The 22,485-nt window shown below is 34.6% G+C and overlaps 1 protein-coding gene across 8 annotated transcripts in view; it reads left to right on the top strand.

Moving 5' to 3' along the window:
• The window catches only part of GPHN (gephyrin), a 787,688-nt gene that overhangs the window by 559,662 nt on the left and 205,541 nt on the right, over positions 1–22,485 (top strand). For 3 of the 8 annotated variants that reach the window (XM_044664831.1, XM_044664828.1, XM_044664829.1), the window contains one exon: positions 18,169–18,225. The exons of 3 other annotated variants lie outside the window; for them this stretch is intronic. In XM_044664831.1, coding sequence (XP_044520766.1) covers positions 18,169–18,225 — 57 coding nt within the window. Of the gene's footprint in view, positions 1–18,168; positions 18,226–20,442; positions 20,515–22,485 lie in introns of all 8 variants that reach the window. 2 more of the 8 variants (XM_044664827.1, XM_044664830.1) reach the window with 2 other exon arrangements.

Below are 22,485 nucleotides of genomic sequence, written 5' to 3'. Positions count from 1 at the left end.
ATTGTTTTCCAAATTTCCCAGCATTTTTTGTCAAATAGTGGATTCCTGTCCCAAAAGTTGGGCTCTTTGGGTTTATCATACACTGTCTTGCTGATGTCATTTACCCCAAGTCTATTCCACTGATCCTCCCTTCTGTCTTTTAGCCAGTACCATATTGTTTTGATGACTGCTGCTTTACAGTATAGTTCAATATCTGGTACTGCTAGGCCCCCTTCCTTCACATTTTTGTTTCATTATTTCCCTTGATATTCTTGATCTTTTGTTATTCCAAATGAAATTTGTTATAGTTTTTCCTAATTCAGTAAAGAAGTTTTTTGGTAGTTTGATAGGTATGGCGCTAAATAGGTAAATTAATTTGGGTAGAATGGTCATTTTTATTATGTTAGCTCATCCTACACATGAGCAATCAATGGCTTTCCAACTGTTTAGATCCAGTTTTATTTGTCTGGAAAGTGTTTTGTAGTTGTTTTCATATAATTGCTGTGTTTGTTTTGGTAGATAGATTCCTAAGTATTTTATATTGTCTAGGGTGATTTTAAATGGTGTTTCTCTTTCTACGTCTTGCTGCTCTAATGTGTTGGAAATATATAGAAATGCTGATGATTTATGTGCATTTATTTTGTATCCTGCAACTTTGCTAAAGTTGTTGATTATTTCTACAAGCTTCTTAGTTGATTCTCTAGGATTTTTTAAGTATACCATCATATCATCTGCAAAGAGTGATAGCTTAGTCTCCTCCTTGCCCACTTTGATACCTTCAATTTCTTTTTCTTCTCTAATTGCAACTGCTAGTGTTTCTAGTACAATGTTAAATAATAGAGGTGATAATGGGCATCCTTGTTTCACTCCTGATCTTATTGGGAAGGCTTCTAATTTATCCCCATTGCATATGATGCTTGTTGATGGTTTTAGGTATATACTGTTTATTATTTTTAGGAAAGGTCCTTCTATTCCTGTACTTTTCAGTGTTTTCAATAGGAATGGATGCTGTATTTTGCCAAAGGCTTTTTCAGCATCTGTTGAGATGATCATGTGATTTTTGTTTGTTAGACTGTTGATATGGTCAATTATGTGGATGGTTTTCCTAATGTAGCTACAGGTAGGCTGGGATTAAAGGAGATTCAGGGTATAATAGGACTGAAGTCAGGAGTATAACACAGAAGGGAAACAGAGATCTTCTTGGGAGAAAGAAGTTAAACTAAACAGGCTAACACAGCAGGCTTACAGACTGGGACTTAGAGTCAAACACAAGCTGAAGGAAATAGACTAGATTGAAATTAACAAACAGGCTTTAGTTAATTTCACAGGAAGGGACCTATTTTGAAGTAACACCTTCTTCAAGATGGATGCCCAGCTTCCTTCTATACCCAGAGTATGTTTCTCTTTCCCTCTTCTTCCCTCTTGTTAACTAACAGACAAATTACACTAAATAGGACTATTGAAACACAAAGGATTTATTTATTTGAAGGATGTTGTTAGGAAGGTGGATTAAAGGAAAGCCCTATCAGTTATCTCAGGAACCTCAGGTGGGGGAAGGGAAGTAAAGATGGAATCTGAGTAAGGACCTGCCTCACTCAGTTTTACAAAATGCTATCTAAAAGAAAATAAATGATGATTTGATTAAATTATAAATAATGCTGTCAATTAAATAACTCTTCACAGATTTAACTCCTCTCTAATTTCTCTCCTTATAAACTCCACAGCCACTAAGGTAAGGGAGGGAAGGCAGGGTGGTATTAGGAAAGGAAGATATAAAGGGTCTATCTAAAATAATAATTTCTTAAGTAAATCTATCAATGCTAGGCTAAATTTCAATATTGAAGCTAGATAATCTAAGAGTTCGCTCATTGACTTCCTCCCTTCACGGAAGATCCAGTCAACTGCCTCTCTCAAGATTCTAAAACCTCTAACAGCTTTTTGGAACTCAGCCAAAGCTAGAAAAAAAAACTATAACCCCAAATTCTGTATACTACAATACACATGTATATATACACAAACACATATATAAATTATGCCTTTTGTGTTTCTGTTTATCAATTCTTTCTCTAGAGGTGGACATTCACAAGTTATTCTTCAAACATTCATTCTGTAGCTATATATAAAGTTCTCTTTGTTCTCATTTTGCTTTTCATAATTTCATGTAGGTTTTTCTATGCTTTTTAAAATTAATCTGCTCATCATTTCTTATAGTATAGTATTATTCCATCACAATTATATGCCACTGCTTGTTCAGCCATTCCCCAATTGAATATATCCCCTCAATTTCCAGTTCTTTGCCACCAAAAATTTTAGAACATATATTTTTTTTCCTTTTTCCCTGATCATCTTGAGAGACAAAAATCAAAAGTGTGTTTGCTGGGTTTAAGGTTATGTACAGTATTATAACTCTCTGGGCATAATTCCAAATTGCTCTCTGAAATGGCTGGATTAGTTCATAGCTCCACCAGCTGTGTATTAGTGTCCCTGTTTTTCCATGTCCCCTCCAACATTTGTCATTTTGTACTTTTGTCATTTTAGCCAATATCTTAGAATAATTTTGGTCAGCGTTTCTCTAACCGATTTAGAACATTTTTTCATATGACTGTATATGACTGATTACTTCATCCAAAAACTCTGTTAATGCTTTTTGACTATTTCTTAATTGGGGAGTGGTTCATTTTCTTATACGTTTGATGAAGTTCTCAATATCTTTTAGATATGAGACTTCTAAGCATATGCCACTGTGTTTTTTTTTTAACTTTTATCTTCTGATTTAAAATCAATGCTAAGTATTGGTTCCTGAGTAGAAGAGCTAGACTATTGGTGTTAATTGACCTACTTAGGGTCACATAGCTAGGAAGTGTCTGGGGCCAGATTTGAACCCAGGATCACCCATCTTTAGGCCTGGTTCTCTAAATCCTGAACTACCTAGCTGCCCCAAAATGTAAAATGCCTAGTATATGTTATTGTGGGTTTTCTTATACTGTAGTTGTTTGCTGTTTCTTTTCTCCAGCATTTCCCCATTTTTCAGATGAGGAACTGAGGCAAATAGGGGTTAAGATGTGATTTGATCAGAGTCACACAGTAAGTGTCTGAGGCCATATTTGAACTCAGGTCTTCCTGACTTCATATCCTGTGTCATATCCATGACACCACTCGGCCCCCATATGCTGTTATTAATGAAACTCAAGATCACATTAGCTTTTTTTGGCTGACATATATAATTTATCCATATTGAACTTAAAAGTTCACTAAAATCTTCAGAGCTTTTAGAGAGATAGGTGTGCCCCCCTTTGTCTTATATGTCTGAAGTTGATTTTTTAATATTTAAGTATAAGACTTTACATAGGGCAGGCATTCAATCTTAACTGGAACATCAAGGGATCCTAATGGAAAGACAAGAGGCAGCATATACCAGGCAAATCAAAACCCTATCACCACCTTTTCTACCATCTCCCACGAGACCCTGAACTCCCACACAGTGCCCATAGTCATCATTCTGCTCCTCCAGGTTCTACAGCCACTAAAATATCCAGAAATTATATTCTTGCCACAAAAATGCTTGGCATTGTCAAGTGATTCAACATCAGTAACTGGCATGATTTTATCAGTGGAAATGAAATTAAAGAAGAGGCATTGCCATCTGCTTTGCTCCTAGCACCCTAAGGTCTGTGGGACCCTTCCATCTGATTTGCTAATAAAATCTTCCCAATGTGTTTTGTTTCTCCCATTTGAATATGAGTTCCTTGAAATCAAGGACTGCTTTAATTTTATATTTGTATCTTCAGCACTTAGCACAGTCCTTTGCACAAAGTAAGTGCTTAACAAATGCTTTATTTATGCATTCATTCACCTCTACTGATTTTCATGTTATTAGATTTAGCCAAATTTTCTAATCTTTCAAGATTTTTGGATCATTAAACATTGATTATGTTTGCTATACCTCCCCTATTTGTAGATTAACATCTACAAAGATGTTAAACATGCTGTCTGTACCTTTATCCATGTCATTGATAAAACTGTTAAACAGCACAGGACGAAGCAAGGTCTGTGAGATATTCCACTAGAGATCTTCTGCCATGTTAACATCAAACCATTAACAACTACTTTTTGAGACATACCATCAATGCAGTTTTGAATACATCTCTCTATTACAATCTAGCCCACATCTCTCCATCTTTTCTATAAAAAAAATTATGAAACTCCTTACCAAGAGCTTTGCTCAAATATTTTCCTCATATGATTTTAGTGATTCTGTCAAAAAAAGAAAATTAGATCAGTTTGGCATGACCCGATCTTGAAACCAGACTGGCTGGCTCTCTATAATCACCAATTCCCTTTCTAGATGTCCATCTACCATCTTCTTATTGGTTCTTTAGGCACCTAAGGTTGTAGTTCATTGGACCAGATGAATTAATCAATTAAATACTCTCTTATTGTCTCCTAATTTATCATAGATAGCAATTATGCATTCTTCATTTTTGTTATGCCATTTCTGGTGCAAAGGTCATTTTTTATTGGAGTGAAAATAGTAACAAAAATCAAATATCATGGAATGCATTATAGCAATAAAAATTTAGTTGGAGCTAACACAGGGACTTATTAAAAATGAGAAATTTGGGGGCAACTGGGTAGCTCAGTGGATTGAGAGCCAGACCTAGAGACAGGAGGTCCTAGGTTCAAATCCGGCCTCAGACAGTTCCCAGCTATGTGACCCTGGGCAAGTCACTTGACCCCCGTTGCCTACCCTTAACAATCTTCCACCTATAAGTCAATATACAAAAAAGTTAAGGGTTTAAAATTTTTAAAAAAAATGAGAAATTTTCCCAAGAATGAAATTGTTTCTTATATTTAGTACTTTCTTTACCTTTCAAGAATGTTGGTTTGTGGCATCTAATTTATTTATTATTCCCTGAATGTTAATTTCTCAAGTTTCAAGTCAGCTAGGTGGCACAGTGGATAGAAAATTGGCCATGGAGTCAAAAAGAAAGAGTTGAAATCCATTCTAAGAATTTTACCAGCTATGTGACTGGCCAAATCACCTCTGTCAACATCTGTTTCCTCATCTGTAAAAAGAGGTTTGTTGTGAGGAACAAATGAGATAATATTTGTAAAACCCTTTTCAAACCTTCAAGTGCTAGTATAAATGCCAACTTTTATTGTTTTTGTTAATAATTCTCCTAACTAGTCAGATTGAGAAACTTTATACTACCTTCCTTGCAAAATCATGCTGGAGGATTTATATTTAATTAGAACACTAAAATAATATAATTTCAGAGCTGATAGGAACCTTAAAAATTGACACTTCTAATACCATCAGACTATAGATGAAGAAAAATAAGGCCTGGAGGTGCTTGCCTAGTAGTCTAGAGAAAGCAAGTATCAGAGTTAAGATTTACACCCAAATTCTCTCACACCAGAGCCGTTGCTCCACTGTTCAATAGTGCTACTTGGAGAGATTAAAACCTCTTACATGAAAGAACTGAAGAACACATTTATATATCAACAAAGCAAGTTAAAATACATGGTCCAAATAAACAACCACAGTCATCAAAAGACGTCCTGGAAGAAATTAATTTTGAAGGTGAGGGATATTGATCAGAGAGTAAGACATTGAAGGTTTAATTTTATTCTTTCAGTTCTCATTTTGTATTTGAAAATATAATCAATGAATTTTCATAGCAACAAAAAGAAACAACATTCTATTGGGAAGTATCAGTCTCTGACAGGACTGAAAAGGCTAATGGTTGTTACACTACAATTATCAATATTAAAAAGAAGAATAGACATGTAAGCTCGTAGGACCTAAATTCTTCCAGATCTTTATCTGATCCTTTTTCTTTACTCAGTATTTCTAATTAAATGAAGCTATGATCCCATCAATATGTGTATTCCCTCCAGTGATTCAGAATCATAATCCTTCCATGTCTGCCCATCCTATGTAGCTCCTGTCTATACTGTCCCATATTTACCAAAGACTGGAGACTTTCTTTACTTTCTCTAAACATCACAGGATAATTAGTGGAACACTTGGTCATTTACATTTTCTTTATTGAAGTAACAATAATTATGTTAATATGCTCTCAACTCCAAAAAAATTGTCTTATTCTCTTGACTTTTCCAGCTCGCATTAATGACATCACTAATTTTTTAAGTCTCTCAGGTTTAAAACATTAGTGTCATTTTTAACTTCCTTCTTAAAACCCCAATATTCAGTCATTCACCAAGTAACATTGGTTCTTCCTTTAAAAAAGAGGAAATATTCACCCCTTCTTTTTCATTTCCATTGCCATGACTCTAGACTAGACCATTGAGAGAAATGAGGCACACTGTATAGATGACATGTCATGAGACAGCTTCCTGTGAATAGACCATAGTCCTGGTAAGATGATCCAAGGTAAAGAGGATTTAGATGCATAGGGAAATTCCAAGATGAGACAGCAGTATAGAAATGAATTAACATTTCAGGAAAACTCTAAGGAAGATCAAAAACATAAACACAGAGAACTGGAAGTGACTGTGCATTTTATGCTTGTTTAAAGATGTAGTCATTTATAGTAGGAGAAGAAAGATATAGGATCCTTTTCTCTTTGCCTCCAAAGCAGAAAATCTTTGTTGTTGCATTTTTTTTTTTACTGCTCTTACGTCAGGGAATGCATCTTAACTAGAGTTCATTATATTATGGCAGTTGGTTACAACAGGAGAGACTAAAGTCAGGGACAACACTTAGGAAGCTGGTGTAATAATTAATGCATCAAAATAATGCAACTGTGGTTTCATGTTAAAAACTTAGGAGCCATATAACTAAGCATCTAAATATGGCTCTGCCATGGGTGTCTGAACAAGTTATCTCTTCTCTCCTGGTTCCAGGTTTTTTTTTCCACTTGAAAAATCAGAAGGTAACTTTAAACCATTTGTTATCATGGAAAGAGAACTCAGTTGGGAGTCAGAGCATCTGGGTTAGAATCTCAGCCCTTTTGCTTAATATACACATGATCTTGCCCTAGTGCCTTAACCATTTTGGATTTCATCATCTATAAAAAGATTAGGCTAGACCACATGAACTTTAAGATCTTATATTCCATGATTCTAAGTGAGAGAATCTATTTTTTAATTACCTTCTGTCTTAGAATCAATACTATATATTGGTTCCAAGGCAGAAGAGTGGTAAGGAGTAGGCAATGGGGGTTAAATGACTTGTCCAAGGTCACACGGCCAGAAAGTGTCTGAGGTCAGATTTGAACCCAGGACCTGCCATCTCTAGGCCTGGCTCTCAATCCACTGAGCCACCTAGCTGCCCCCTTAAATTTATTTGTTGAGTTTGACATGATGGTGGACAAATTCAGTTACTTGCTTGGAGATTAGAGTTTCAAAAAGATAGCAAAGTTAGTGATATAGATTTGGGGGTCACTCACATCAGGATGCTAGAACTATGAAAGTAGATAAGTTTTATACAAAGAGTGATAAAACAAACCTTAGAGACTATTCCTAATTAAGAGCCAAAGGAAGAAATAAAAGCCATAAATGAATATTGAAAAGTAATAATTTGAGATATAGGAGAACTAAAATATTGTATCATTATAAAAGCCAAAAGAGAAAATTAAATAAGTGTAGTCAATATTATCAAATGATAAAAAATAAAGTTGTAAGAAAAGTCATTGAATTTTAAGATAAATTGGTCATTACTGATCTTCAATAGGACAGTTTCAGTAGAGTGCAGAAGCTAAAACTTATTATTAGTAGGTCCTATATCAGAACCTACTTGTCTTAAAGGAAATTCTTCAATAAAAGGAACAGCAGAATTAACAAAGGTTTTTCTATTTGGTAGATAACGCCTTCATACTTTCAGTGTTTGCCAAGAACTTTAAAATCACATATTTAAATTGAAACATGAATCCAACAATTGTTCTATGTACAAAGAAATCAAAGGGCCAAGTAAGAGTTCTCACACAACTATGATATCTGACTCCATTGTAGTGTTATATATTATGAACATATTCTTTGATGTGTGTATTGCCATTTAGAAATACACTGTCTCTTCTAAGCACAAAATATATTTAATCTGTTGGTGCAAAATATTTGATCATAGTGGTAAAATGTGATCAAGAAACTTACCTTCAGCTGCAGTACCATTTTTTAAATTGGTCATTCCACAGATTCCCCATTCATCATGTTTTGTTTTTAAATGATAGTTAACTACATTGAGATGAAATTCTCTGACATCTACTATAACGTTCATAGGGTAAATACAGTGAAAACAATCACAAAAAGAATTACTGCTTTGCATGAATATTTGTTCAGTCAGGGAAATTTAGACTTTTTACTCTTGTTTGTTTCTCAGTATGGTGATATCTCGGGCTAAGGCATAAATTTGGCCTTGATTATACCTATTAGTTTATTTTTTATTTCATTTTTAAGAAATTATTAAACCAAAGATATAGTATCCTTCAAAGAAATAAGGAAGCAGGAATGGAGTTTCCTTTACCCAAAGGCATGAGAATTAAATCTTCTTTCAAGCTTCTTGTATAGTTAAAACCTTACTGACTAAATGGAAAAAAAAAATTTAAGGAATTGGGATGTACAAACAGAGAAGTATAGAGGAAGATATAAAGGAACCCTTTATTCCATATAAAAGAACCATTAATGTGAAGTTCCTTAATCAATCTGATTGAAATACAGAATTCTATACCATTGTATAAAGGCAACTGAGGAATAGGAACTTTGAATGGTTAGCAGAAAGCATCAACTATATTTATGGTCTAGAATAAAAAGCAAGCTGACTACTTTAAAGTGAACTCCGAGAAGAGAATTTGCTCTTCATTATTATCCTTTCGTCTCCCCTTTAGCAATAGCATATTGCAACCAGAGTACAGGGTAGTATTCTTTGGAGGTGATTCAGCCGCAAGTACTGAGTGAAGGGATAGCTTCAAAAAGATAAGAGTCTGTGCTTGGACCTGTGATCCTACTTTATTTTTGTTTTTTGTTTTTTTTTTTTAAACCCTTAAATTCTGTGTATTGGCTCCTAAGTGGTAAGGGTGGGCAATGGGGGTCAAGTGACTTGCCCAGGGTCACACAGCTGGGAAGTGTCTGAGGCTGGATTTGAACCTAGGACCTCCTGTCTCTAGGCCTGACTCTCAATCCACTGAGCTATCCAGCTGCCCCCTGTGATCCTACTTTGGAGATGGCAGTCCCCAGAGCCAATATTCACGCTAGTTCTAGGGTCTGAGTTCCAGTTTTCTTTCTTTTATTTTTTTAAACCCTTAATTTCTCTCTTAGAATCAATATTGTGTATTGATTACAAGGCAAAAAAAAAGTGGTAAGGGCTAGACAATAGGAGTTAAGTGATTTGCCCAGGTTCACATAGCTAATAAGTATTTGAGATCATATTTGAACCCAGGACTAAGCTTCTCTAGGCCTGAATCTCAATACACTGAGCTACCTAGATGCCCCCTAGTTCTTTCCAGTGGTACATAAATCAACTTAAACTAAGATTTTAGAGTATCCAGATTTCTGTTAAAATGCATTTACTAAGAACCTACTAGGTGCCAGGCACTGTGCTAAGTATTAGTGATACAAAAAAAAAAAAGGCAAAAGACAATATCTGCACTCAAGGAACTCCCAACAAGCAAACAAAATGTACAGACAGACTATATACAGGATAAATACTAAAATTTTTTTTTTAAAAAATGGAAGGTCCTAGAATTAAGAAAAGTTGAGAAAAGCTATCTGTAGAAAGTGAGATTTTAGTTAGGACCTAAAAGAGCTAGGAAAGCGAAGAAGAGATTGTGAGGAGGGAGAGTGTTCCAGACATGGAGGACAGCCAGAGAAAATGTCCAAAATCAGTGAGGGAGTGTCTTGTTTATGGAACAGTGAGAAAATCAGTGTAACTAGATCGAAAACTCTGTGGCAAGAAATAAGGTGTAAAAAGACTGAAAAGTTAGGGTTTAAGGACTTGGTTATGAAGAGCTTTGAACAGCAAGCAGATGATTTTGTATGTGATCATGGAGGTGATAGGGAGCCACTAGAGGCTGTTGAATATAAGGGTGACATTATCAGACCTTTGCTTTAGGAAAATTACTTTAGCAGCTGAATGGCTAATGGACTGGAGTTGAGGGAAGACTTGTGCCTGGCAGCCCTAACAGCAGTGTTTGCAGTAATCCAAGTGCAAGGTGATGAGGACCTACTGGTTGGTGCTTAGAGAAGCTAGAGATGATGGAGATTATAGCCAAGTAGCATTTAGCAGCAGCCAGTGGAGGAGGTTCAACAGACAGTGATATGATCAGCAGAAATAATGAAAGGATATCAGCATCTCCACAGTTCTGAAGCAGTAAAGGGATGAAATATCACTCCTCTTCACATATGTGTGAGCTACATGTGTCCCCTACATATGTGTCTCTCTACTTAATGACCATTAGATATGTCCGCTCTTTCCATTCACATTGCATTTTATTTGTGGGAAAGGGTGCCCCTAGATCTTGGGAGCAATTTGTTGCACTTTGTTTTACTTTTTTTTCTACACTATTTCAGTAAGTGCTTTGAGTTAATTGTGTCTTTGGGCTGACAATTATGAGGAGTCCAACAGTAGAAGCTCTCGAGCTGTAGTTTTAGGAGTACAAACACACAGTACCTTTTAACCTGGGTTCTCCCAGGTGAAAGACCCAAGTTGCATTAATTTAGGGCACTTTGTGAATCATAGAGACCCATTGAATAAATGTTTTGTCTGGACTTCCAAAGATGCATTAGAGAAATTCATGGTTTGTCTATCCAGAACAGTTTGTTTTCTTGCCTGAAGAAAAAGGGATAACTACCAATGTCAATTCTAAGTCATTACTCCCTGTTGGTAAATTCCAGCATTCTCTGGTAATCCATCTGGTACTATATTATATTCTGAGTTGGGTAAGCTGATTTGTTTTCTATTTTTGTTATTGTAGTGTTTAATTTATATTGAAATTTTTGTTCTTTCCTAGTTGTTATAGGAGGGGACAATCCCTTACAAGCATCATGCAGATACTACTTTAAAATTATTGTATGCTTATTTAATATCTACAACTTTGTATTGGAGTGTGAATATAATCTTTAAGCCTACCAACTATGGTAGGTCTGGACCCTCAGAAAGATTGTTAATTTTAAGATTTTTTTTAAAATGTGGTAAATAAACTTCTGAGGCTCTCTGCAGGGTACTAAGTAGTTCGTTAAGAATTGCATCATGTGGTGGGACTCTAGTTCAAGAGAGAGGTATTGGAAAGAGCAATACTTGAAGCCTCCTCAAATTCCCACAGAACTTTCCAGAAATGAGAATATGGGGGAAATGTACTCCCAAAAAAACCCAAGTTGGTTTTCTGGAAATAATAAATACATAACTGAGATAAGAGCACATTGGAGTTTGGATTGTAGAACTTCCCTTGGAGCTAAAAAAAAATGAATACTCTTCCCTTTCGATAAGATAAATGCTCTACTCTAAGCCACCATTGTTAGTGCATGGGAAGGAAAGGGAAAAAAGTGATCCCTTACCTAACTTCATTTCATTTCTATATACTCCAAAAGAAAAAAAGGGGAGAGGGAAGGAAAGTCAAATTTTTTTCTTCAAAACTCACCTTAGAAGAGGGAGCCATCTTGCTTTTTATCTAGGTGACAATGATGTGACTAATACTCTCAGCTAATCATTGGAAATTCCTCCTTTATCTCACCTGTCTTCATCCAGTAATCAGTGTCCTATAATTCCATGAGGTTGATTAAGGAACATCTTTATACTTTGTTACTGGATTGTACAAGTAATTCATTTATGCCTTTTTTTTTTAGGAAAATGTCTCAATACTTCTTTTATACCTCCTTCTCAATCTCCATCTTCTATTCTTGTTATTAATCATTAAAAAAGAAACTAACAAGCATGAAAAGCTCTGGTTGCTTCCTTCAGGTAAGGGAGAAGCTATAAGATTTATGTTCTGTTTTGCAGATGGCCAAGAAAAAAAAGAAATGATTGCTAGCAATGATTAAAATTGAAAAAAGAAAAATAAGGGGTGGGAGAGAGAGCTGACCAGGAGTTAATAGAGTATCAGTTTGTCCCTGGAGGAAGATTAACATCATATAGTTCTTTATCCGCTAAAAAAAGACCACTGCACTCCCTTCCCTCATCCACTTTGATAAACTAATTAGCCTTAGAATTGGGAGAGGCCATATTCCCATTGCCTTGAAGGTGAGGAAAAATGAGTCCCTGATATTACTTTATGGAGGAATGAGAACAAAATAACCTAGTCCCATCATTACAATCTTGTATTTCAGGTGTATTCTGGTTTACATAGACTTTTATGAATCCCTTTCACTGGATTCTTATCACTTCTAACATAAAATACAATGCCCAAGCTTTACATTTAAAGCTACTACAGTCTGATATCAATGTACTCTGCTAGCTTTATTTCATATCATCCCCTTTCAGACTCCTTTTCATCCAAACTAGAGTGTACCCTGTCTAGTTACAGCTCCTCCTTCTGTAAATTCAAGAAGGCCTTCTGAAGCTCTGCCCTTCAGAATCCTTCTGCCTTCAAGGTACATCTCTGATGCCACTTTTGCTGTGAAATATCCAGCCTGTCAACCAGTATGAAAGCACTTTGTGCTTAGCACCAGGCATACAAAAAAGCAAAACAAACAAAACATTCTCTGCTCTATGGGATCTCACTGTCTACTGGAGGAGGCAGCATGCAAATAACTATGTGCAAGAAAGAATTACATATATATATATATATATATATATATATGATAAATTGGACATAATCCCAGAGAAGGCAATTAACATTAAGAAAGACTTCTTGCAGAAGATGGGACTCTGGCCAATGAAAGCCACAAAGCCAGGAGATGAGAAGAGGGAACCTTCCAGTTATTCCTTTGTAACATAGTTTTGAGATGTCCCAAGCTAAAAGCATCTCCACCTCACATTTTCCTGGAACATTTTGTCTGGGTTCTCTTTTGTACTCACCACCACCTACTTTATTTTATACTTATCTGTGTATTTGTCAGCTCCTGGCCCAACCCCATATCTCCCTCACCTGACAAATGCAATTTCTTTGGGAGAAAGGACTATCATATTTTACCTTTTTTTTCACACTTTCATTTTTTTAATCTTGAGTTCCATATTTTCTTCATCTCACCCCTCCCCACGCATTGAGAAGGCAAGCAATATATCATATTTTTTCTTTGCATACTTAGCCCCTACTTCACTGCTTTATTCATAGTAAATTCTTAATAAATATTGTTGAATTGAACTGAGCTAAATTGTTCTGCCTTAAGAACCTAAATATAGTTATAACTGTAATATTGATTCTATGGTAATATGCAGTCCAAGTTCCAAACAATCAATTTTAAATCAGAGACTAGCAGTAGAGTTTATTCTCACTTACCTTTATTATTATGGGTTATTATTAATAACAACTTAATAATATTCCATAATTAATAACCTGGCATTGATAATATTTAGATTATTAATTATTCAGAATATTTGTTGCTGCTTTTCTTCTTTCTTCTGGCTACCTATTGTCCATTTTACTTTTGGCAAGCTTCTTCCATGTGGCCAGGGAAAAAGATAAGAAATAAAATTTGAAATATACCATTCTAAATATTCATACTTCTTGTAAAAGTATACTAGCTTTAAATAAAGCATTTTTATTAGCTATATATTTCACATATTCATCTTATCTGTTTTCAAATTACCATAGATAATTGGGAGTTGGGTATACCCTAAATCAGGATGTCAGTATTACTCAACTGTTTTTAAGTAGTGAACTTAACTTCTTGACCATTTTTCAGAATCTGTTAATGACATCTTCCATCCCTTTCCAACCACGACTTCTTAGAAAGCATTCTTTCAAATTCGTTCTGAAATTTCTTTATTAGAACTTCTTATTTTCCTATTTAACCAGTTCATGGAATCAGTAGAGTAGTGGATTACAGCCATTGGTTTTCAATGCTTCCCTCTTTCAGTAGTTTCAAGTTGTTCTCTGACTCATTTGCTTAGGCCCAACAGCTACCAAACAATTGAAAAGCGAATTGAATGCTTTCCAAATTTATGTAAACTGTCACTGTAGTATATGCCTTAGTTTTTTCCCATGAGACTTAAGTTAACAAGCTTTCATAACTATTAACAACAAATACATGTATCTACTTGTCTTTCCACAAATTGGCATCTTTATTTTTCTCCATTATATTTATTAAGCTATAATTAGTTAATATTTAAATTTTTTCCTGATTGAATTACTCTTTCATAGACTAATTTCTGTCTTTTAGCCATTTCTGAGAATGAGTTACTTTTGTCAAGGGGATGAAATCAGAGGTCATGTAGCCCTGAATAAGCAAGATCATGTTACTGCTTTATATACTTAGAAATTAATATATTATAAAATATAAGATCCTTTGAGAAAATCTTTATACATATGGTACTGAAATGAATGATATTTAAACAAAACAGCAGTTCCTTATGAAAGGCCCTAGAAGACAGTATAGTACTTTATATGTCATATTTATATATCATAGTAACCATTTTATTTTCACACTTGTTATTGTTATTAATAATCACACAGTGATCATTTTATATTTAAATTTTTCATAATTAAAAGTGTATAGCTACTTTTTTATCTCCACTTCCTAACAAAACATTTAACAAAGTAAGCACTCAATTTTTGTTGAATTGTTGAATCAAAAGCCCTTTATAATAAAGGGGAAAGCTGCTCATAAATAACCAAAATAACTTGCTATCGCAATCATGGACTTTCTGTAAAACCTTTAGTATCTATCCTAATGAAAGTTAGATATTTTTTATCTGCTCTCTTGATATCCAAAATCCTAATTAACTAAAAAGGGAGAAATTTGATAATTAAAAGTTATCTGTTCCATATTGCCACTTTCCCTATTGTGTTTTCAGTATATAAAATTAAATCTGAATTTTGGGGGAATTTAACAGAAGCCACAGATGGCACATGAAAACCAGCAAATGACACAGAAAAAAAATTTAAAATATATATATATATATATATATATATATAAAACCTGTGACCAAATACTTAATCCATATTTTACAATAAGGTATTTTAAACATTCCATAAAAGAAAAAAAATATTCAGACTTCTCTGGTACAAATGGAGAGCCAAAATTTTTTATATGGATTTTCCAAATAACAAGGAAACTGCTCCCTAATCTCTACAATATGGAAAGGATACCTGTATGTTTTTCTGACTATTAACATCAGGTGAGACATAAAATAGAAAGATATTTGTTCTCCAAGATGAAGACTATCATGTCCTATACAATGGCCCAATTGGAGGGGGAATTCCCTGTAGCTGGTAAGGTCTCCTAGATGTTTCTGTTTACAGACAATATTATATTGAATATATCAAACCCCAAAACAAAAATGAACCATTTTAGTGAAATTCATGATTATTCCCAAAGTGATCAGCTTAACAATCCATTTGGAAAAAACATCTGGTGCCAAGACTACAACATTCAGTTGGATGACTAATACATGAGGGAGGAGTCTTCCTGGTTCCAAGTCCAATACTCTGTCTACTATATCAAAGCCCAAGTGACTTAATGGTTCCCATGAAATATAAAATATAATAAATATTAAAAACCCTAGAGCATGACCTCTAGAATTTTAAATAGATAATTTTTAGAAAATCTAAGGAAATTGGATAAGAATCACCCAGGATGAGAAGGCACAGATGGCTTGTGATCTGTACCAGTGAAGAAAATACTTTTTTCAATGAAATCACAGATCCTTCTGCCATAGTTCTTATTTGTAATGAGAAAAAAACAGTAAGATCAAATGATCTTCAACTAAACAAAATTCATGCCAGTTTGAACATCATCTAATATGTCATGTCATTTTTTTAACATTATGAGTTCTAGTTATTAAGCTTTGTTCAACAACAGCTCTCACTGTAGGACACTCCTAATATAATATCCCTTTACTATCAGAGAACTCTCAAAAGCAATATATAGTTAATAGATGATACTAGGAAAGAATTGTCCTGTAGGCAGCTCAAATTCAACATGTCCAAAATAGAATTCCCTATCTTTAAAAAAAAAATCTACCCTCTCCCTTAACTTTCTCTGGAGGGTATTCTCATCTTTCTAGTCTCTCAGGATCAAAAGTCAATCATCCTCAACTCTTCAATCTCACATCTCTCAAATCAGTTGCCACCTCCTATTGATTCTACTTCTAATATAGTACATTCATCTCTTCTTTCCATTCAAACAACTCAGCTTAAGGTCAGACCCTCATCTCTCCTCTATTGGACAAATGCATTAAATTCCTTGCCTCCAGCCTCTCTTCAACCTATCTTCCTCACAACTGCCCAATTGACATTCCTGAACAAGTCTTACCGTACTATTCCCCTTTTTGTTGGTTTCTCTTGCCTCTTAAAATAAAATATAAATTCATCTGGCTAGCTCTTAAAACTCTTGTGTGGTTTCAGATTTCCTTTTTGGACTTATTGCCCATTACTCTCTTTCAGAATCTCTCTATTCTGCCCAAACTGGGCTATTTGCTGCCCCCTAGATGCAGTATTCCATCCCCTGACTCCATGCCCTTATACAGACTACCTCCCATGCCTAGAATACACTATCTCCTCAGATCTACTACATGGAAGTCCTAGTTTTCCTATAAAGCTCAGCCTCAATTCCTCCATTTGCTAGTGACCTCCTCCCAGAAATTATTTTGTGTATTATTTTGTATTGAACTTTCAATACATGTTTTGTCCCCTTCCCAAAAAGCTCCTTGAGGACAAAAACTTACTATATATAGAATATATATAGTTTAATATAAAGACAAAAGTCTTTATAGTCCCACTGCCTAACAGAGTACCTACTAACATTAGAAACAGTAGGAATTTAATAAATGCTTGTTGAATTAAATTGAAAAGTTTATCTAGATTAAGCTATATGAATTACATTTATCCTACAATAAAACTCTTTAAAAAGACGTGTGAGGGGCAGCTATGTTGCTCAATGGATTGAGAGCCAGGCCCAGAGGTGGGAGGTCCTACATTCAAATCTGGCCTCAGACACTTCCTAGCTGTGTGACCCTGGGCAAGTCACTTAACCCCCATTGCCTAGCCCTTACCCTTCTTCTGCCTTGGAACCAATACACAGTATTGATTCTAAAATAGAAGGTAAGAGTTTTTTTAAATCATGTGAACAAATCGCAATGGTATAGCAATAAAGATGATCATTAATCTGAATCATCCCTGATCTGGAACTTAGTACCAACTTCTAAAACCTCCCGCCTTTTCCTTATTAGATAGAAGAATTATTTGTTTTTAAGCAACACTTCTGATTAGAACATCAATAAAAATTAAAGGATTCCTAATTGATGTAATACACTTAAGACTACACTTTATGCTCAGAGTTTTGTTTTTATGTTTTAGTAACGATGTGTGAAGAGTATCAGTTTAATTTGCTTTTCACATTTTCCTTTAATCTGATAGGAAAAGATTGTTTCACATGGAAGAAAATTAAACAAACTAGCAAAGAAGATTTAAGGGAGTGATTATATCTAATGTTGGTCTGGCATTAAAATTTTCTAGTCGGGCAGCACAATTGCTTAATTGGGAAACTTAATGGCAGCTGAAAAAGCTTAGTGCTTGTGTTAGCAAGCTCAAGTGATTTACTATGTTACCTACTTGTCAAGAGTGACTTTCCACTTAAAGGACCTTTGTGTTTCTAATAACACAAGTGATGCTTTCTGATGTTGACCTTGGAATAGGAGACTAATGCATTGAGCACAGTCAATGGAAGGCTTTATTTTCCATGGATGTGTTAGTATTTCCTTGTTTTCTGTAAGCCGAGTCCAGATGTAATTCTTCATCAAGTCCTGCTACAACAGAAGTCCCCAGCTAGCCAAAAGTAAGTGTTTCTTTCCCAGCATAGAAGGGTACTGAATGAATCTGGCTTCTAAAGTCAAGGCTCCCAAATCATTGCCACACCATAACCAGCCAAGAGCAAATCTAGGGCACAGATGTTTCAGAAAGCATGCAAACCTCTATATATTAGCCAAAAGTAAAATCTCTTCTAGCCTTTCAAAGGGGGTACCTCAGAGGGTCAACTGATATCTTTGCATGTATTGCTAACTAATGTGTAGAAATTTTTTTAAGTTCACTTTTTCTTTATTCTTCTGTCTTTTTTACCCACTTTCCCTCATTGTAGCAAATTAGACGGCCGGATGAAAGCAAAGGAGTTGCTAGTAGAGTTGGATCCCTCAAAGTAAATATGTTTCTAACATTTTTGGGCAAAATTCTGTCTATAGCCTACACTTCCTTCTTCCTTTTTGGAGGGTGGAATGGGAGGGAGGGGGCTTTTTCCATTTTCCACCATCCCATTTGTTTTTTTTTTATTAATTTCAATATTTTTATTGGCTGTTGGGTCATATTATTTTTTGTTTCAGCTACACATAAGAGCAACCAGCTGAAGGCAAGCCACCAAATAACTAGCTTTGAAATGGCACCACAAACAAAATGGAGCAGCAGTCTCCTACAGTGTGCCTATAATTTGGGGCTATAGATTAAACCGTTCCTCTGATTGATGTCACTGTATAAGTGCCTGTTCCACAGAAAACTGATTGATTCATATTCAGAACATGTTGTCCCTCCTTTTTCTTTTTTGGCAAAAAGTAATTAAATATCTCCATGGTCTTGCTAAATGTAGTTCTTTTCCACAAACACAATTATTATAAAGGTAAAGAGTTGCATTAATATTTGTATGCTTACTAACCAAGAAAAGGGAGTAATTTATGACACTCACAAGAATGATTTCGCCATTTAGCTTATAGTTTTTAAATGTTGCCTCTTTTATTTGAATCTTTTAAAATATAGTATTTTTAGTGGTCAACATGGTCATACTTCAAAACTATTACCTTTTGGGTTATAATCTTTTAATAGGCAACTTAGTTTCTTATCTAATGGCACAATTTTGCCATACCTTTCCCTTTCTCTTTGGTTAATTGATATCAGGCACTCACCACTCTACCAGCTAGTCTTGGCACAAAAGCAAAAAAAAAAAAAGTTCTCATCATTAAGAAATACTTTCCAAGGTAGCCAAGAGCCACTTCCACTGCTGCCACCAAAAGATTTAGGTAATGAATTTGAAGATTTAAAATGTGCATAAAAAACATACATTTCCAAAAAGCAAATGCTACCCTCTGGCCTGCCCCCCTTCACTCTTATAATATATATCATGTTTATCAATTTAGTCCAAATGCCAGAATAATCTACTGTAATAAAACTGTAATGACAAAATCCAGAAGTCACCATATAGTGTAATTTTAAGTCATTTCAGTAATTCACCTTTATGTCCCTTTACATTATTTCCTTTTTGCAATATAAAAAACACTAATTTCTGTGCCCTGCCCTTTCCCTGCCTTCTTAGTTTGATTTTCATTTAATTTTTCTTTTCATTTTCTTTTTGGTGTATGTGTGTGTATGCGTCTCCTTTGTTCCAGGACAAGCCATCCTCTTTGTTCTCTAACACTGCTATACAGCGGGCAACTCTTTTGTGAAAATGTTATTTCACCGAGCACAAATAGTGGGGATGGGAATGTTTAATTACAACATATTTCAGAAATAAAGTCATTTAAAATTATTCCATTAGAAAAATGGAAGTTTGTGTGTCACAGTGATGCACTTAGAACATTCCTCACTGTCTATCTGTGAGGTGTCTTTCTTATTTTTTTCCCTTTCTTATTTTTTTCCCTTTTTCTTTTGGGGGAAATGAGCCAATACAAATTTTAACCTTGGGTCATTCCTAAAATTTAAATGAAAAAATCCAGTATGTGTATGAAATACTTTTATTGAAATTACTAATGGTGACATAATGAGATTTCATGAAGGGAAAGACAGCATCAATAATTACAGCAGCATCTATTAAATGCTGGTGGAGGGGGTGGTGCCGGGGTTTGTGGGTTTGTGTGAGATTCTGTTTTCAGCTTTTGAATGAATTAGACACCAATTTATAATTACATATATTTGTATTTGACAACAAAAAGTAAAGTTCAATCAATTATTATTTTAATATGGGTGTGGATATGCCTTACCTACAAAGGTATGTTTTGGAAAGGAAAGGCAAAGTTTTCTAACACTCAAAAATTTTCATTCCCCCTCCTTCTCCCTCTTTAAAAAAAAACATAGAAAGTTTAAAAGAGTTAAGTACCTGGGAAATTATTTGGCTAGTTATATTTATTTCTCTTTCATTGCTCCTGGGGAAAAATATCATGATTAAATAAAATAAAATGTTGATCTCCAAATTATTGGTTTATTGAGCATGTATGCTTGTGTTGTACAAAGGAACTTTGATGTCATGAAATGTTTTGCTAAAGGCAGTGAGAAATGTGTAATACTGTGATCTTATCTTGAAAAGAAAAGAAAAAGAAAAAATGCAAATAGAACAAGTTGCTTTTTCAATTCATTTTCTGATGTTTACATGTAGCTCCATCGAAAGCTGGAGGAGCTCAGAGATCACCTAGAAGGCAATGTGAAAGGATACTCTCTCAGAGTAAATGTACGATTTCACTCGGTGATTTTTTTTCTAAACTTCCGCTGGCTGGTAACACCAAATTTAATTGGTTTGTCCTTTCATCTCCATCTTTTTCCTTTCTCTCTCTTTCTCCTTCTCTCTTTCTTTCTTTTATAGCTGGGGTTTCATGCTGACATATATGAGATAAAGACAAAATTGTCAGGGTTTAAAGGAATCCTTATACCACACTGACCAATACTGGGGTTGGTTTGATAACTTTCAGACCCATTGCTAATTTTAAAATTCCCTGCTCAAAATCAAATTTGTTCCCATAAAGTATTATGAACTTGCTGGGAATCACTTTTTATGAGACTTCATTTTGAATCTTTTCCATCAAACTATCTTTTACCTCATTAAAAAATATTAAGCAAAATTTTAAATTATGGGCTGGTTCAGGCAAATGAAGCCTTGATGCTTCTCAAGTTTGGTCTGTGTGGGATATTAATGTGCTCCATGCCTACCATTAGGAAAAATAATCAGTACCAGGGTGACATGTTAGGTAAATTGGAAAAAAGATTTTTCTGTGATCTTATAGAATAGGTTAACAAACTTGTGAACTTGCACATTTTAAAAATAATTATGAGGTGTTTTTCAATTTAATATAATCAAATCTAAATGAATTAACCATACTCCTGATACATCATAAATGATGATTAATGAATTAATGAATGACAAATGAATTAAACAGACTCCTGATATATCATAAAAACATATAAGATGAAAGTGTTGTGCCTAGAACATTTTGGAGGAAGGTGACCACAAAACAAACCACACATTATATATTTATTTTTTCACATTTCATCTACTAACTCCAATGCATATTTTGTACAGGGCATACTTTTCATGGCAATAAAGTTGGATTTTAGGATTTAGACACAAATTATTTTGAGCTTCTTGGCATATTTGATCCTCCCCCTCAACTTGTGATTTCTGTTAGAAATTTGCTTCTCAACTCATGTTCTTTTAGAATAATTTTGAGAGAGACCCTTTAATTAAAAATAGAGCACTCTTTAAAATAGTGTGTGCTTTGGAATTAGAGGAGCTCTTTGCCTTAGTTGATAGAAAGCTAACTTGAAAGCCAGGAAGACCTGGGTTCATATCCTACCTCTGCCGCATACTGTCTATGTGACCCTGGACATATCACTTGACCTTTCAGTATTCAGGCCAACTCTTTAGGACCAGGCGTTATGGAGCAGATTCTAGTCTGAATTTTCAAAAGGTATTTCCTCATCCAGGAATTTCATATATTAATGATATTTGGAGCTTTAATTCCTATCCCAATTAAATAAATTTAGTAGATGAGAGTACAATATACTACAATAAAAAATTATAAATCTTTTTACCTTGAACTCTATTCTTGGGGCTTCAAAGAATGGCACTGTGAATCTTAGTTTTATTTTTACTTTTCCCAGTGATGCTTACCACTAATATGTCATAGTTTCATAACCATTTCGAAACATGGTCAAAATGGAATCAAATATGATGGATTTGTTTCATTAGGTTACTTGGTCTCACTTACAAGTAGGTAATATAGTTATGTACTTTTCCAGTCAAGAGCCCTTAATCACCACATCTGAGGTATATAATTCAAAAGACTTCTGGCTGGGCAGGTAATTAATTCAAGAACATTAGTCTAAGGGTTTCATCTTTCCACTGCATTCTACAGAACAAGGGTTTTGTCTTCCAAGAGAATTCTATAAGTCTGCCAGATCCTCCATACCTTAGCCATACCTCCACCCCATTAGAAGACACTTAGCATAAATGTATTCCCTTTTAAATCAGTCTCATCAGTGCATATAAAAAGATATCAGAAATATGCTAAAGTAAAAAATTTTAAGAACATGAATTAACTTATTTTTAGTGTTATGCCTTCTTTACAAGAGGTGTGAAAATAGTATCATTCAAGTCCATTGAAAGAATTATTCTTAGATAGAGAATCAAAACAAAAGTATTTTT

This window comes from Gracilinanus agilis, chromosome 2 (assembly GCF_016433145.1).
Source record: "Gracilinanus agilis isolate LMUSP501 chromosome 2, AgileGrace, whole genome shotgun sequence".
NCBI lineage: Eukaryota > Metazoa > Chordata > Mammalia > Didelphimorphia > Didelphidae > Gracilinanus > Gracilinanus agilis.
Note: the sequence above shows the minus strand (reverse complement) of the source record. Positions and strands in the feature narration are given on the sequence as shown.